General features: G+C 39.8%; 1 protein-coding gene across 2 annotated transcripts; it reads left to right on the top strand.

The window, feature by feature from the left end:
• The first annotated feature begins 431 nt into the window (after positions 1–431).
• Positions 432–11,571, top strand: Prosalpha5 (proteasome alpha5 subunit). 2 transcript variants are annotated; one of them, XM_045740637.2, is made up of 6 exons: positions 432–550; positions 2,878–2,946; positions 4,318–4,471; positions 5,769–5,944; positions 6,605–6,766; positions 10,894–11,571. In XM_045740637.2, the coding sequence occupies exons 2-6, from the start codon at positions 2,878–2,880 to the stop codon at positions 11,056–11,058; spliced, it is 726 nt and encodes a 241-aa protein (XP_045596593.1). In that variant the 5' UTR covers positions 432–550; the 3' UTR covers positions 11,059–11,571. The 2 variants fall into 2 exon arrangements, with proteins under 2 accessions (XP_045596593.1, XP_069179752.1); XM_069323651.1 differs by lacking the exon at positions 432–550 and adding an exon at positions 656–677.
• The last annotated feature ends 7,080 nt before the right edge of the window (positions 11,572–18,651 follow it).

Below are 18,651 nucleotides of genomic sequence, written 5' to 3'. Positions count from 1 at the left end.
TTGATGAGATCAGCCCTGTAATGTCTGTTTGCATTGTCAGTTCTGTGGCTGTCAACCGCTCCTGTCAGTTGACTAATACAAGAGATTTTACAAAGATTGATGGAATTATAGATAGAGCTAGTACATACAATGCCTAAAGCCACTATTACGCAAAGCGTAATGTATTTTCACAACCCAATGGACCTTGTTGTATATAAATAAATAAACAAATAAAATAAAAATATAAATATTATGACCCATGAATAATACATGCGTATGTGTAATAATATTATGTCTGTGTATGACCACCATGAAATTTTGAATGCATTTGGCGCCAATGAGTTTCCTAAATATACTGGCAAAATAAAATACTCCATTCCATACACATAAATTACATCTGGAATGCCCTTATATCTTAACATCTATGCTAAAAGCAAGTTAGATGACTAGCCACATTAACCACACGTTAGCAATGTGGCCATTTATGCCAGAATCACTCGGTGGCTCATCGAGGTAAACACCGGCCGATACACAAGTCATCTTGAGGACTCCTGCTTGTCACTCCTCCAAGGTGAGGTCCTGCACGCCCCTGTGGCGGGTTCCTGCCCTCGCAGGACCCTACTGCTGAGGTTTTAGCGAGGCGAGGAGGTGATGGTGGTGGTCTGGAGGGTGGAGACAGGTGGCTGAAGGTGGGACTGGTGGGTGTATAGCGAGGCCTCTCCCGGGGGTCGGTCCTGGCCACGCCGACTCCATTGACCAGTTATAATAAGGATTTTTTGAAGTAAATGTTGTGTAGGATTGACTAGATGGCTAATGGTATCCGGAACTGGATTAAAATAAAAACATATACGTATATATTATTCAAGACTATTTTCACTGACTTTGTTAGCCAGGATGGCTGGTGTATACTAGAGGTGCTACAATTAATGACTGGCATACAATTACTAGAAGCATTACGACTGGTGATCGCACTGCCGAAGGCTGTGTTCGCTGCTTATTTTTATTACTTTTTTTAGGCTAGCTTTACAGTGCAATTCTTGGTTAGGAAACACTTGGGTAGGTTGATTTTAAGTTAATTTAGGTGTTATAGTAGGTGTGTAAATACTGTGTCACAGTCAGGTTAAACACAGACGACCGAACCCATGGCTAGCGGGGCCCTGATGGGCGTTGTAAGCTTTGTCTCGGACAGTAGTATACAATACTATACACAAATTTCCATTAGTATACAGTTGCCCATCTGGCATACCTTTTGGTATTTTGTACTGTATTAATATTTTTTGCATTATTTCTTGATTGAATACAGTGTATTTGAAATGATGTACAGTAATATCAAAATTGCAGTCTATTGTATCTCACACATTTACTTCTGCTGTGAAAGAATATATTTCCCACCACTCACTAATAATATTAAATAAGAATGAATATCAAGGTTAGGTGGGCACTGATCTCTTTTCAAGTTCAGCCTATTGTTGATTTAAAGGCAACAACGAAATTAGATCTATGCACCCCGTCGAACCTGATAATCGGTATAAAATTAAAATGGGAAGCTATCCCCTCCAAAAATAAAATGTAACCAGAATATAAATTACACTTGTTCATTCATCATACCTTGCACATTACTCCATTTCCTCACTTGCCATATCTGTCCTTCATAGTCTTGGCTCACACACTCATTCACTCTAATAGTCACATTGCACCAGTTGATCATCATTCATTTGTTGAACATGACAAAATAATTAGGGGTTATTTGCATGCATCTCAATCTTAAGATTTACAAACATTTTCACTAATCTAATAAATAAATTTCTTTTCTTATTTTTGTATTTTAATACTACAGATATTTATTAGGTTGTCCCTTTTCACTTCACCAATTATTGATTTTATTTACTCATGTCACACAAGAATCTTGCAGCCATTCATAAGGATAGACACTACCACAACATCATAATACTCAATCCTGAAATTGAGTCTAGGTACATTATATCCATGTATTTACACACATGCACTCGCTCACCAGGCCAGGCTTAGTGAGACCAACAATGCGATACCGACTACAGGTAAACTCGCTTGCACTTAGTCTCTCTGATGTAATATTGTGTACTTGTGAAGATGGTTTTATATACAATACAGTAAAAAACTGCATAGGCTATGTTTTATTTATGCCTCTCGGGCTAGTACAGTGAATAGCTAGAAAGTAATTAATATGGATAAATAAATTAGTTTGGCACATTCTCCTGCAAAACTCTATATTAGTGGAGTATATAGCAATGACCACACTGACATGTAAATGGACCCGTTGCACGTTATATTGACCTATCATCCATCCAGCCAATATCTGGATATCCATCCACACCAGTTCCACATCCACTTCCTTTCTTTCTTTCTAACTTGACCCCCATCCAACCATGCATCTTCTCTACTTCAGTTCAACTTAGCCCTGCACACTAAGTATTCCTGCCCCACTCAACCCATTTCCAAGCAATCAAGCACCCTTCTGGTAGACTCTCGCCTAATTGTCTATGAAGGGGTTGAGCTTCAGCTCTTTGGTCTTGCTCCATTACCTAACTTTTAAGTAGGATATCATAAATGTTTTGTAACATTTTGTTCACTAAAAGGCGGTATCAAGTTTTGAAGCAGTCGTGATTATTACAAATTTCAAACTCGACATGATGGAAATGTTAGGCATTTTGCCCGAAGCTACTCCAAGACTAGGAATGGTGATGGTTATGCAAAATGGCTATGGATCTATTTGTGTATTATTAATTTTAGTTGAGTTATTCAATTAAGTTTCATTTCATGGACGCTGCAGAAATAATTGTGCTATAATTATTACAAATGTACAGTTTGCCATTATTTATAATCCCCGATATATTTTATTCATCGTTATATTCTTTTCAGATGTTTTTAACACGCAGTGAATATGACCGTGGCGTCAACACATTTTCTCCTGAGGGACGTCTGTTTCAGGTTAGTGTTGACCAAAATTTGTCAGAGTAGATGAAATTATATATTATTTGTCTATTTTAATTAAATTACTAGATGGGGTACTTTGTTGTACCCCAAAAGATTGCTCGGTTATTTGTTGAGAGCCTCCAGGACACACATCTGTCATCTGAGCATGAGTTTTGCATGTCAATTTCTGTTATACTGTTTAATGAACAAATTTAAAAAATACTATGGTCTCTGAACCAACCATTTTGTCCAACTTCATGGGGATCACCATGGGAGCCAACCCTCCTTAAAGGAGGGCAGTGAGGCTGACATCGATCTACCTAATACTAGCTATCCCCACGAGTCTGGCCTTCAATCTTAGACAAAAAACAATTGGATATTTTATTTTATAGATATAGATATGCAAAATTGTGCTACAAAAATTACATCGCTTCGGCTCCAACTTTCATGAAGTGCCGAGGCATCAGCCCGAAGAAATGGGATAACAATAAGATTTCCAATAAAAAAACTCATCTGTTTGATGAGTCACACGGTCTCGCATGAAGCGAGACAATCACTCTACCGTCCAGCCCAAGTGGTTGGGCGGTAGAGCGACTACGTAGATCCATGGGCGAGCCACAACTATTGAGTGGCATGAGGACCATTTGAAACTTGCTGGTACTTAAACACTGGTGCAAAAAAAAAAAAATAAACATCTAGGATGCTAGTTATTTAAGGATTAAGTGTTTGTAATTTCATTGCCCTGTCAATTAAGTGTACTATACAGTGCAACCACAAAAACCTAAAACTACTGAGTTCCATACCTTAATTCAGACCTTAAAATAGAGTACAAAATACTGTACTAAACTTTTGAATATTTGAATTAACATTACTGTGTATTCTGCAGGGTTCAAATTTTTAGCATGATTAAACACTCAAAAAAAAATGATAAAAAATATAGTAAACTAATTTATACTTACATTTTGGAATACTGTACCTTATTTATCTACCTCCAGTTGCTGATGCGTGCCCAGTGTCACTGTTACTGAACCACCCATGGCCGTCATGTACACTAGGTCTATTTTAATATTAATATTACTGTGTATAGTATAAGTGCATCAAAACATTTAATTTTATATTTTTATTTGTTTATTGACTAGCTCTTAAGGTTAGTATAGTACAGTACCTGTGAAATTGTAATCTGCAAATATTAATGATGTATAGTTAGTCCAGATTTACCAAATGTATTTAGAAGTTCAGTTTTTATTTTTTTCCAATGTTTTAAAGTTTCTGCTATGTCAAGATCTTTATTTTTAATTTTACACTGTATTTCTGGGAATAATTTGTTTTTATAAGAAACCAAAACCAAGAGTGATATCTGACCAATGAATATTTTGTCTTCCTTAGGTTGAATATGCCATTGAGGCAATAAAGTTGGGTTCTACTGCCATTGGCATCCAAACAAGTGAGGGCGTTGTCCTGGCTGTAGAAAAGAGGATCACCTCGCCCCTCATGATCCCCAGCACTATAGAAAAAATTGTGGAGATCGACAGACACATCGGTAGGATTTTTATGTTTACTGTATGTATATATAATAAGGTTCAAACACCGTTACTGGCTAAAGCAGGCTAGTGAGTGCAGTCTCTTCCCGGTTTTCCTGTCCTTGTGTATACTCTCCATACTGACACCCTTTCAAGTCCATAGGTTTTCTAGTGGTATAGTAGAAAGAAAATTGAACTGATATACTGTACTAGTAGCATTATATAATAATATATTGTACTGGTTCAGTAATTATACAGTACAGTATTAGTAGGATTTGAGAATACAGAAAAGATATCAGAAGACATGAGTAGAGTTTCAGAGCCTGAGACAGGCAGTATTTCAGATTAATAATACAAAATTAGTATTTGAGTGTGCAGGTATATGAAAACTTTCTGAACACAATACTAGGTTAGTCCCTTAGGCAACATCCTGGTGGTCTGCATTGACAGTATTGTGCACAATCAAGGAAGATCAGTGTGCCATGCTATCACAGCAGGGATCTTTCCACATCTTCCGGCCAACTAGCATTGGAGAATGCTTTATACAGTTCAAATTAACTCGAGAGGCCTTCCAAGCTCTACTTGGCATCACAGGAACCACCAAGAATAATTCTTGCTTACTGCTCATTAGCCTGCCCAGCTGCTAACCCCAGAATGCCATTAGGTGACAAGTGTTGATACACACTTGTTCATCTGACTCGACTACGAGCAATTCTATGCATCATGAACAACCTACAAATAGTAGGAATATAAGGAAGGAAACTGATGCAATCAAGTTTCCTGTACAGAAAGAAACTTTTTCCATGTCTCTCCAACCTCCAATAATATATAGTAGGAATATAAGGAAGGAAACTGATGCAATCAAGTTTCCTGTACAGAAAGAAACTTTTTCCATGTCTCTCCAACCCTAATCCTTCCTTTGGCAAGAGTTGTACTGGAAGGCTAAGGACTACAATAAATGCAAACAGGAACAAAACTTTCCTGTTCTACAGAATTATGGTGCCAGATGGAACTGCAGTGAAAGTTTACTCAAAAAATTAAACATAAAGTTTACTCAATATTTGACATTTACGTGTTACATATACAGTAGTGTATGAGGATAATTGAGGAAAGGGCAATAGTTTTATTATTTTAAATGACATCTTGGGAAAAAAAAATTTGTAAAGAGAATTTTACATCACACTTCATGTACCCAAAAGTAATCAAATGCAAATAAAAGACGAGACTTTCGTATAGATCGTATGGATGGATGTGCTCTTTATTTGCCTTGATGCATGCATTCCTATTTTAAATCAATTTTTCATTATTACCTCTCAGGTTGCGCTGTATCAGGATTGGTGGCAGATTCTCGAACTTTAGTTGATCACGCAAGAGTTGAATGTGCCAATCACTGGTTTGTTTACAATGAGAATATGAAGGTAGAATCGGTTGCTCAAGCTGTGTCGAACTTAGCCATTCGCTTTGGGGACTCTGATGACGATGGGCCAGCAATGGTAAGTAGAGACTTGTGATGCATTATGCATAATGTCTGTTGTAAATGTTTTATTATTTTAATGTATTAATTCTTTTTCATGTAATTTTTATATTTATTCATTTTAGTTTAACTGCTCAGGAATTTTCGGTTAGATTTTAATTGGTATTTTGTGTTATTAAGAATTTCTGAACTTAACTCACATGGTTGCTCCCTTAATTAAGCCTTAAAATATAGTACAGATACTCATATTATCTTAATTAAGATGATAGGATGATATGCACACATGGTGTGCATATCATCCTAAGATGATTTAGTTACTTAGCAACATAAGAAACTCCTGCAGGTTCTCAGGGCTCCCAATTGGTATTTGAGACCTCCAATAAACATCAAAGACAAACAAAATTTTTTAATTTAGTAAATAATTTTTTTGTGCATCAAAATAATGCTTGATTTATCCTATGCAGATTTGAAGGGTTAAGCACTGTTTTGCTCTCACAAAGACATGACACTGTACCAGCCAATCCTGTGTACTGTATATGTACCCAAGTAAACTATTAACACAGATCCCCAGAGCACATGTATGCTACATAAACCTCTTAATGAAAATTCATTTTAGATTTTAATTAGTTTAGAAGTCTTAGAAGAATAGTCGCCTGTAGTTTATGTAATGTACTGGCAGAGTCGTCCATTTGGCGTGGCAATGCTGTTTGCGGGTCTTGACAAAGCTGGCACACAACTCTACCACATGGACCCGTCTGGCACTTTCCTGGAATTTGGTGCCAAGGCCATTGGTTCAGGATCTGAAGGAGCCCAGCAGTCTCTTCAGGAGTCTTATCACAAGGTTGGTCAACTTTTTCTTCCAAATTTGCTGTATGTAATTTTTTTTCAAGAAATTGGAAGCTGGATCAGACAGGGAAAGGAGACTGGTTTTTTACTCACTAGATGTAGCTATGTAGTATGTTCCTAGTGTTTGAACAAAGGAATATCAGCCTCTTGAGCAAGATGCAAGTAGCCTAGATCGTATAACTAGTACTGTTACTATATTGATTCAGCCATGTATTTTGCTTAGGAATTTTTGTTATTATTTAATAGGTGTAAAAATGAGACTGTGAAGTGTCTAGAATGCCTAGCGAGTTCAGATGGACTCCAGGTTGTGTAATTGTGCACGTCATAATCCATGGGTTAGGGTGTGCGTCTAGGGTGACGCAGGATGCTGGTTTGATCCTCCTCCTGTCCTGCTCCAAAGATTTTTTCTTGCAAGATCATTTATATAGATGAATGATGCTATACCCGTCCAATGTTTTAGAAGTTTTAATATTTGATTTGAAGTGTCCTAACAAGGAATGCCAATTTTGTCTCTAGGCATCTGTCCATTAGTGGTGAATGGAACACAACCAATTCCCTCATCCATTCTGGACAATTTTAAATGACTAGATTCTCTAACACTGAGAAGACTCTTCTTCATTATGATTCTGTACCTGTATGTTGAGTCTACTACACATCCTCTTCCATGAAAAGCTTTCATTGTACAAAATCTCCCCCCAAAATTTATAGCAACAACTCTGTCTTAACGGTTGATATGCTACAACTGCCTATGTTTTCATGGGTTTGGCACACTACTTTGCACCCTCGGTTGCACTTGGTATTCCTTCACAACCGTGTTTTCATGGATGTGTTCCTGTTGGCTACACAGAACACCAGAATATAAAAACTGCAGATGGCATATTGGCCCATAAGAGGCAGCTCCTCTTGCACACAAGCAAACTCTGACATGAGCAGTATGTGTGTAACCTATGCTGGAAATAATGCAACATGCCCATGTCTATTACGTTACCCAGTAATCTGTTTATAAACCACCAGTCCTATTTCCTAATCAGTACTGACCTTTTTTCTTTTCTTTTTTCTTTTCTTTTCTTCCCCCCATTTGTATACTGTACTTCAGTCATGTCACTCCTTACTGTTTGCCTTTCTAAGAAATGTAAATTAGGCTTTCTTTCTCTCTCTGATCATAAGGAAGGTTTCTAATTCCTGGGATCAACTGTGTCGGCCATCTCTGTGCATATTAGTGATTTTTATATCCATTCTATAGTACAGTGACCAAAACTCGAGTGCTTAATCTTTGTAGGGCCTAACAAGGCCAGCATAAAGCTGAGGAATAACATTAGATATCACCAACACTTTTAGATATAAATACCAGTGCTGTACCTCATTTACCTTATTTTGAATATTTGTACATTGATCATTTTACTAAATATTACTGCAGATCATGACTCGGATATTTTTGCATTTAGATTTTGCCATTTGAGCAATGTACAGATGATATCTGGTAATATACTTTTATTACTACTTAGGCTTAAACCCCTACATTTGTCAGGATTTAACTACGTCTGCCAATTTTTTATTTTAAAATGTAATTTGTCATGTAGCCATTTTGAGTCATTATTGTCTGCCATACATTTGCTTTTATCTGCAAATTTACAAATTCTGCTGTTCAGTCCTGTATCTTAAGTTGTTTATTTGTATGATAAACAACAGAAGTCCCTTGACAGCCATCAGGCACTTGATTAACAATAGTTTATTACTTGCATACAATTCCATTTGTTTATCCTCGTTTCCATAATCAGGCCTTAATCCAACTTAGGATGCTCCTCCCAGTGCCATGCTCATCTACCTATACAAGGAGTCTTGTGAGACACATCAGAGGCTTCTTTAAAGCATTGGCATATGTCACAAACTTTCTCGCAAGCACCTGTCTAAAATGTGCTGGCAAAGGATGAGGGTCAGTTTGTTAAACATGGGGGGGGGGCATTTATTAAAACTGTGCTGCGAGTCGTTTATTAATCTATGCTTCGAATGATCGGAAAATAGTAGATTTTGCGGTTATCGATTATTTTCCTACAATGGGTGTTAACCACTGTGATGCGCCATGTTTATTGGGACATTCCTCCTGTGCACTGAAAATCAAGTTTTCACAAATTTCTTTTTTATCTTTTTTTTTAAATGATAAATTCCCTTCCCTGAACACAAACATGTAAAAAAAACTAATCAATTCCACTTACTTGGGATGTGGAGAAGGGGGCGTGTGACGTCGTCATTTGCTGCGTGCCCATGCGTGAAGCTCTCGGTGGCAGTCGCACAAGCCATTCAAACACCGCGAGCTGCCACAAATATATTTTAAATTATTTGTTTCATGTATTTCCAATGCAGTTTTATTTATATTTTTTTATCGTATATGATGAATATTTGTGTCCTTTACAATATGTATACATTTGAACATTCATAAGTTACTATGAAACTGTGATACATGTCAGTAATGTGTCCACATTAAATGTTTATTGCTGCAATATTACTTATTCAAAATTCACTAAAATTACAATATGTATGGTTTCATACACTATTTACACAGTAACACACTGTATTACACACTCAGTACTCTGGAAATGAGTGATAATCAACGAAGCAGTACATGGAACACAGCATGACTTCGCTCTCGATGCACCAGGTACAAACCAATTTTCGCTTCCTGTTTTCTCATTCCGTGTGCTTAAAAATAACGCACTCACGTACACCCTTGGCTTTAGTACCTGTAGGTGGTATGTAGCCAAGCTTGTGAAGTGTAAGGTAGTCTTGAAAGGATTATAGGAAAAGATAAATTTGTAAGATAGTCTTGAAAAGATCACTTTGTAAGATAGTCTTGAAAAGATCACTTTGTAAGGTATTCTGGAAGAGATTGTTATTCTGGTAAAGATTCGGCCATTCTGGAAGAGATTTGGCTGTTATTGAAAAGATCTATGGAAAACACCACCATGGAAGCTGCTAACACTGTTCATCTATGCTACTTGTATCTGGTGCATCATCGCTGAACCTAGAAAATGATTCATCTATGTGTCATCTATAAAAAAATTGGAGATAACACGGGTGAGCATGGGTGGCACTCGACTACAACTGGATACGTTCGCTGTATCATCCTCATCGGCACTGTAGCACTTGCATTCGACCCTTGTGTTAGGTCCTTATTGTACCTAGCTTCATCAATATCATGACCCCTTATGTTCTTCAAACAACAAGGTCTGAATTTCACTGACGGAGAACAACTTTTCAACACTGCAACCGACAGGGGATTGGGAGCCAGAAGCACATGTGCCACCCTTGGTTGCTCATTCAGAACTGATCCTGCCAGCAGCCCTAGGGAAATCTGGGATTTTTTTTTTCGAGATGGCTGCCTCTTGCTGGAGGTCTCAGGAGCTCATTTCGTACCCAACCTACTGCGACCATGTTTAGACTGTGTATGAAGAAAATTGTGTTTTCTTGGTTAGCACAGTAATGGGCAAATGAGATTTCTTGGCTGGCACAGCACAGTGGTTAAGCTAATTAGTCAATAATTTGACACTGGTGATCTATGTCTTTTTCTTAACAATTTGTGCCACATTCACAATTCAGATCCTCTGTTTGACTCTAATGATTTATTAAAAATACAAGAAGTTCTTAGTAAAGTCCCTGCCATTAGTAGAATTAGATGAACCACCAGTGTAGATCTGATCTAATTCATTTCTGGCTGCTTTATTAATTTCCTCGAGATACTTATGCCTCATTTCTTGTGGTATCATGTTGGATGTTTTCAGTCATCTCTTATTTTTATCTTGCATGGCTCATCCTTCCAGGGAGGTGACATTCCTATAGGCATGAGCTCATAGGCTTGCTCAAGCAGGTGGAGGTCTTTGAGATGGCAAACTGATCGGTGATGCCACTTTTGCTCTTCCTGTTTTCTCCTGTAATTATGCAGTATTTTTGTGTGTTTTGTTGCTGGAAGGTTTGCAACCAGTCACTGTTATAATCTCTTACTATTTGTTCACCTCCCAAGATACATTCCACTTTTTGTTCTTCCAATTTGCCATACCTACTCTAATTTTCCAGCCCAATGTTTTGGATTGGGAACTAGGACTGATGCTCTCATTACTTTCATTCCAGTCCATGACATTGCAAGAGGCTCTAAAGATTGCGTTGACAGTACTGAAGCAAGTAATGGAAGAAAAAGTAAGTGGCTCCAATGTGGAAGTGGCAGCTGTGACCCCCGAGAAGGGTTTCTACCGCTTCCCACAGAATGAAGTGGAAGCAATCATCACAGACCTTTAATTGGTTATTGATATATATATTGAATGATTTTTCTAAGTGGTGTTTTAGGACTTTGAAAGTTGAAAGCCTTTGCAAGCTTCATCCAAAAGAATTGCTTTGAAGTACAGTACAGTAACTGGGGAAATCAGCTTGTGTTTACCCGTCTTGCTAAAGATGTAGAAAAGTACGGTGTCCACTGCCAAGCTCGTGTCCATTTTTACCTTTGGTACATTTACCTTTTTGTCATGTTAAGACAAAATCACGGACGTTCAGTACAAGAAATCGTTTTTCAGTGGTGTATAGAAAATGTATTTAGTTTTGGCACTCAAATAATATATATACTGTATTAAGTCCTAAATTAGATCCAGCATTCAAATTTACTGTTATTGTTTGCTGATATTAAGAGAGAAGGCTTTCATTACGGAGAAGAATAAAGACTGGAAGGTGTGTTGTTAGCCTTGACAGCTTCTTTTGTTATAAGGACAAATTAATATGCATGTACCACAGTTTTTCTAATTAAAGAAAATAAGTTGACTATTTTATTTAATTTCTTACCTTAGTCAGTTATAACATTTAAACTGATACACATTATACATATTCAGTATACCTGGTAATTTATATATATATCCTACTATTGTCGAGATGTGCTCTTCAGGTGTAGAAATGCTTTTTCTCGGCACCCATTTTTGTAGCATGGTTGGATATGCATCAATTGTTACATAAGAACATAAGAACAAAGGTAACAGCAGAAGGCCTATTGGCCCATACAAGGCAACTCCTATTTGTAACCTCCCAATCCCACTCGTATAAATGTCCAATCCACGATTGAAACAATCTAGGGACCCCACCCTCGCCAAGCTATACCGTTGTCTAGTTGTTAACTGTTGTCATTATCCTAACTGCAGGCAATGCAGTTATCTGGATTTTGCAATAAAATGCCATTTGGTTCATTACCATATTTGGGTAATCAAATATGAACTGTTTATAGTTTTTAGGTTTTCTGCAAATTATAACACAAAACTGCTAGACAGACTCAGTCTTAATTTGGCCATTTATTTGGCTGCATGCATCTCGATTCAACATCAGATGGGTTCCGGAGCAGCACGATCCACCGTCAGATGGGTCTCGTAGTAGCTCAATCCACCATCAGATGGATCTCGTAGTGGCTCGATCCACCATCAGATGGGTCTCGTAGTGGCTCGATCCACCATCAGATGGGTCTCGTAGTAGCTCAATCCACCATCAGATGGGTCTCGTAGTGGCTCGATCCAACTTCAGATGGATCCCAGAGCAGCTCGATCCAACTTCAAATGGGTCCCAGAGCAATTTGATCCAGTATCAGCTAAAAGGTCGATCCAAGCTGTTAGGATAATCCAGAGGTATCTGCAAGAAACTCATTGTACGGTATTTTAATGGTATACAAAACAATCAAGAAAACATTGGAGTGCTGAATTACCTATTATCATTAACAAGATTTTTTAAAAAGACCTTACCTGGAGAAGGAATTATTGTAGATGTCTTGGAATTGTTTGTGAGGTACATTTTAGCTCAGAATATTCATGCTTAATGCTAAGAGCAAGTGATGGCAGTATTTCCTACCTTTGTGATGAAGCAATCTACTTCTAATCTTCCTGAGGATCCTAATTGTCAGCATTTTTATTGGATCTGTGGTACATGAATGTGCTTAAATAATCTTTCATACTGGATAAAATGTTTTAGTGGATAACAAGTTCTTTTGAAAGAGGCAGTAAGGTGGAAGGGAAGGGTATGGCATCTGTTTTATAACATTGTTTAAATTATCTATTTTATATTCCCACACGTTGGTCTGTGCTTATATGTTATATGTTTAAGGGAGCCGAGCGGACAGCACGCTGGACTTGTGATCCTGTGGTCCCGGGTTCGATCCCGGGCGCCAGCGAGAAACAATGGGCAGAGTTTCTTTCACCCTATGCCCCTGTTACCTAGCAGCAAAATAGGTACCTGGGTGTTAGTCAGCTGTCACGGGCTGCTTCCTGGGGGTGGAGGCCTGGTCGAGGACCGGGCCGCGGGGACACTAAAGCCCCGAAATCATCTCAAGATAACCTCAAGATAACCTCCCCTGCCCTTTGCATGAAAGTCCTAATTTTCTTAGTTTTGGCTGTTGTCGCACGAGTTGGGTCTGAGACGAGCAAATTTCCACCAACCCATGGTCGTCGCCATTCTTTAAGTAATCCCATCCCAACCTAACCTGCCAAAATAAGATATAAAATGTTGTGTGTATATATATATATATATATATATATATATATATATAACAATCAAATAACATTGCCATAAATATTCATGTCAAATTCAGTGATGTGAACATTCTTAAGGAATACGAACAGTATTCCGTGAAGCATAGGATAAGTCTTGTGTAGTGGAATATGGCAACTTAATCAGGGCCAGACACGACAAAAACTAGAACCTCAAAATTGTATAGAGAAAAAAAAAACGTAGCATGCATAAGAAGACAAGCAGGAATAAGGAACAAGACACCTCTACCCTACAGTTAGGTAAGTGCCATATTAAAGCAGCACAAAAGCTCTACTCTGTCTCTCAAGGTTCTTGGCCATATTTGGTAACGGTCCACCACACACAGGCTTCCGTGCAGGTGTGGGGGCAGCGTGGTTGGCATATGTGGCATGTGTGTAGCTGGTGTAGGCAGCAGGGCGCCCCTCGCTCCGGGCCACGTCTGGAAACGTGGTTACTGCTGGATTTGCTTACTCAAACCCATCACTATTCTAGTTGCATTGCGAATGTATTGCTGTATTTTATATACAATGTGGCTTCAATTTGAGTTCATAAATTCATTGGGAGATTCTGTACAGTTCCTACGCATATGTAGCTTAGAGTTGGTTCATTGCTATGCTTGTATGGCAGCAAGGACGCCAGAGGTTACTGAGCTGCACAAACTATATTGGACTTGTTGTAAACAAACCTTGTTCGCATACGGCGGATTGTAAGCACCCTGATCAAATGAACAAATCCACAAGGTGTGGATTTGTTCCACAAATCCTGATGATAAATGGAAGGGGTTTTAAACGGACAGGCCCTGTCATAAACGGGTTCTAAACAGACAGGCCCTGTCATGGACGGGTTCTAAACACAGGCCCTGTCATGGACACCGTCTACGAGATGGGTAAGGGGGTGCATAATAAATGGTTAAGTAATCATAGACGGGTTGTAAGCAGACTGATGGCCTGGCCACTGACGACCAGGTTGTAGACAGACAGACATACACCCTGACCACAGACAGACAGACAGACAGACAGACAGACGCTGACAGTAGTGGTACATAAACCTTTAAGCGTCACGCCACACCTCCAGTATCAGCGTATTTCTTTTGTTTTAATGAACGCGGACGATTTGCCAAAATGTAATATTTCTCTTCGTCTTGGGTTTGTATTCTCCTTGTAGCCTCCTCTTTACTTGTTCACCCCATCCCCTTTCTTTTACAAAATAGTGTAAACATTGGTAATTTTGTAAACCTAATATTATTCCTCATCTTATCTCTCCCTCTTTCATTATCTCCACCACACGTTATCTCTACCCTTCTCTCCAGCAAGCTATCAGTCCATCATTATTTCCAACTTTACCCATGTACATTATACAGCTATAGCCTTTAACTACAGGCTATTCATTCTTTACGGGCTATTCATGACCATGCCACCTCTTGGGTGGCTGAATCATCATCAATCATCAACTTTTAACTGGGTATCCTGACTTCTCCCCAGCCGCTGCCCCTCTCCCCATCTCCCACTAAGGGACCCCTCCCCCTCTCAACCCCTTTTTCAACTTGTTCCATCTTCTTTTCTTATTAACATCTTTCTTCTGTCTCCAGATAGTCACGTTGCAGCCTCGTCCCGAGCATGCTTCTCCTCACCCCTATACTCATGCAATATTCTATACTTGTTCTAGCTCATACAATATTCTATACTTGTTCTAGCTCATACAATATTCTACATCTTCAGTTTTATCATTATTTTTTACCTTTTATTAACGCATTCTCATCCTACCTCAATCGCTCCTTGTTTATTTATCATCTATAAATGTCTCCTGCATTGTACTTCGTCTGTCCCATATCGACGAATAGGGACAGACAAGCCCTCTGTGGTGTGAGGGACCTTGGAGATAATTAACCAAAAAGAATCTCTCGGTAGTAATTCCTAGTCAAGGTATTTAATAGCAATTATCCTCGCCAGAACGATAATTTGCCTCGCTAACAACGGTGTGAGTGAGTGATCCAATAGTTGTCAGGTATGCAAGGTCGCAGATATTTATTGAACCATACGGAGGTGGCAACACATATTTTAAGTTACCTGTCTTCGTTATCTTTTGAAATTAGATTTTTTGTTTAAATTGCCAATCTGTTAGGAACTTATGTTAAGAACTTAAGATGCATCTGCAACTTATTCAAGCCGTGCCCGAGCAAGCATAAGCCAGGTGAGAGCGAGAACAAGCCGGGTCCAAGCAAGAACAAGCCGAGCCCAAACAAGAACAAACCGAACCCAAGGTAGCACAAGCCGGGCCCAAGGTAGCACAAGCCGAGCCCAAGCCAGCACAAGCCGGGTCCAAGCAAGAACAAGCCGAGCCCAAGGCAGCACAAGCCGGGCCCAAGCAAGCACAAGCTGAGCGCAAGCAAGAACAAGCCGAGCCCAAGGCAGCACACGCCAGGCCCAAGCCAGCACACTCCGTGCAGGAGTAAACACACCCAGGGCCCCCAAGCAAGCATTGACCTCAATGATCCCGTTACCCCAACGTTGCCAGAGCTGCCGCTGCTCTTCCTGGCAAGAACCTGGAGAAAAACACAACAGCAAGGACGAGTCATCATCACCACACAACCGTTCACGGCCACCGCTATGCTGTTTAGCCCCTACACCGTCGCCCTTCAAGCAGGTCGGCGTTCAATCCCCGACCGTCCACAAGTGGTTGGGCACCATTCCTTCCCCCCACCCCCTCGTCCCATCCCGAATCCTTATCCTGACCCCTTCCCAGTGCTATATAGTCGTAATGGCTTGGCGCTTATCCATAAAAATTCATTCATTACGACCGTCTTTGAGTCTAAATTATGGAATTAGTGTACTTGAGTGTAGACAAACGTATCAGAGACGCTGGTGCTCCGTGCCCAAGTAAATTATTTTCTGTGTAAAAATACGGATATATATATAATGTTTTACGACGACGTTTCGGCCCGTCCATTATCAAGCTGATTGTCTTAGACTTGATAATAGATCAGGATTTGTCTTGACTTTATTGATTGTCGATTGACACTCCAGGATTGTCTTGATTGATTGCCGATTGACAATCGACTTGATATTGGTCCAGGGCGGACCGAAGCGTCGTCGTCTCACCATCTTCTAGCGTTTGGTTTGGTTATAATTCTTCAGCCACGTTATTGTGACTCATCGTCTACACACGGATATATATATATGATGGAGAAACTGCGTCTCCGCCAGTGTTCTGTCGCGCCTGCGCACAAGGCCCAGATCAATACACCATCCTAATTTTTTTTTTAAATTGTAAACATGCACTTGAAAAATTATATAAATTCTCACGTCTTTGTCAAAGCCATTCTTTGAAATTCTCCAAGATGTCTACGTCAGTGTCATGTCAGCTCTCAGTAAAGAAAATGTAAAAAAGTTACTTTATTTGGCACATGTTACGAGTTGAATTTGTTTATTATTCAACAACTCAACCCCTTGGACTTCCTGACACTCGAAGGGTCAGAGAGTCGCACCAGGCTTCAGGAAGCCTCGTGCTTTGAGCTTTTAACATTTGGTTCATATTTGTACACTATACACCACCACACTCATCCTAGTATGTATTCACAGTAGTACCCAGACCGTTGGCCCAATTTCCCCACTCCGTAAAGAACGGAACTGTTTGCCCCCCCCCCCTAACCTGAAACATGTCTCCAGGCGGCCCTTATCGACCGCCAGTGCAGTCGAGATGAGTAACGTTAATATTAAGACGGTGTCATCTTAAGTGATACACCTCATTTTGAACGGATTAGTCGATGTTCTGAGCAACCCATCCTCTCTCATCTAATGGGTTAGGTGGGTTGGTTGGGTTCGTGCGAGTCTTGTTCAGGTAGTCAGTACTATTATTTATTAAATTATCACACTTTAAAGTGTGCTTAAGTAGCCTAATAAGTGATATAAGTGAGAGTAAATGTATAAGAGATCGTTCCAAGAGAAAGGATGACATGTCAGGCCGGACTAAACTGGTTTGCGAGCTACTCGACACGATAGATGGGAGCGGGCAAGTGTTGAGATAGATAGGCACAGATGGTGGAGGGGGGGGGCTGGTGATAGAGGGGGGAAGAGATGGAGAGGATGAGAGCAGATGAGTGTGGGGGGAGGGGGGACTTGCTGTAAGAGCCGTGTGTGTGTTTACTATTTATATTTAATATTTGTATCTGCAGAATCGAGCTATTATCTCTTGGACGTGCACCCCCTCGTCCTTTAGTGTGTGTGTGGGGATGAGGGGGGAAGGGAGGGGAAGTGGGGCAAGAAGCAAGGGGGTGAGGCAGGGCTCGTCCAGGACCGGTTAGATCCAGTCCGTCGCCGCGGGACTTGAAGCTGACTGGCCCATCCCTGTGTGTGTGTGTGTGTGTACTCACCTAGTTATGCTTACAGGGGTTCAGCTCTGGCTCTTTGGTCCCGCCTCTCAACCGTCAATCAACTGGTGTACAGATTCCTGAGCCTACTGGGCTCTATCATATCTATATTTGAAACTGTGTATGGAGTCAGCCTCCACCACATCACTGCCTAATGCATTCCATCTGTGAGCTACTCTGACACTGAAAAAGTTCTTTCTAATGTCTTTGTGGCTCATTTGGGTACTAAGTTTCCACCTGTGTCCCCTTGTTCGTGTCACCCGTGTTAATAAACATGTGTTTGTGTACGTGTGTGCTTGCCTAGCTATGGTTGCTGGGCACTAAATTTCAGCTCCTGGGCCCCTGCCTTTTTAACCTTTACTCGACTATTTACTTTGTGTAGATGTTTCAGATTCTCTTGGGCTTCCATATTAAAACCGTGTATGGCGTCTCTCTGTCATCTACTCCCTGGTTCATTTCATCGCTACTCCGGTATCACAGAAGCTCTTTCTAATATCCCTATGGCTTCGTTTCGTGTCAAATAGCTTGTTCTTGTCGATTTCGCCGAATATTTTATATGTCGTGGCCAAGTCTCTGATGTTTATTATCTTCTATCGTGATTTGTAGTTCAATTCCTGTAATCTATTGTTTTCCTTGCACCTCTCAGCTCTGGGAGTAGTCATCTAGTTGCATATATCTCAGCACTTTCTTCACCTCAGTTCTATATTTGATGAGATACAGCCTCCATGCTGGTGTTGCATATTCAGGGACTGGTTTTAACGTATGTTATACACACAATTCTGAATGACTTCTTTGTTCAGATTTCAGAAGGCAGAAATATGTGTGCATGTGTCTTTGCTTGTGTGTTTGTACTCATCTATAGTCGTGCTTAAAGGTGGTTTAATTGTTGACTGGTTCCCGAGCCCTTTGCGTTCAGTCATATCTAAATTTGAGGCTGTTTATTCCATTTATTTACTACTATAACACAAACTTAT

The sequence above is a fragment of the Procambarus clarkii genome, chromosome 13, assembly GCF_040958095.1.
Source record: "Procambarus clarkii isolate CNS0578487 chromosome 13, FALCON_Pclarkii_2.0, whole genome shotgun sequence".
In the NCBI taxonomy this organism is placed as follows: Eukaryota; Metazoa; Arthropoda; class Malacostraca; order Decapoda; family Cambaridae; genus Procambarus; species Procambarus clarkii.
Note: the sequence above shows the minus strand (reverse complement) of the source record. Positions and strands in the feature narration are given on the sequence as shown.

What these genes read in the sequence shown, in the direction of transcription:
- Prosalpha5 (XM_045740637.2), top strand. Translation starts at nt 2,878, where the DNA reads ATGTTTTTAACACGCAGTGAATATGACCGTGGCGTCAACACATTTTCT. An exon ending in GGAGATCGACAGACACATCG is followed by an intron (nt 4,472 to 5,768) that starts GTAGGATTTTTA and finishes ATTACCTCTCAG; the next exon opens with GTTGCGCTGTATCAGGATTG. An exon ending in ATGACGATGGGCCAGCAATG is followed by an intron (nt 5,945 to 6,604) that starts GTAAGTAGAGAC and finishes ATGTACTGGCAG; the next exon opens with AGTCGTCCATTTGGCGTGGC.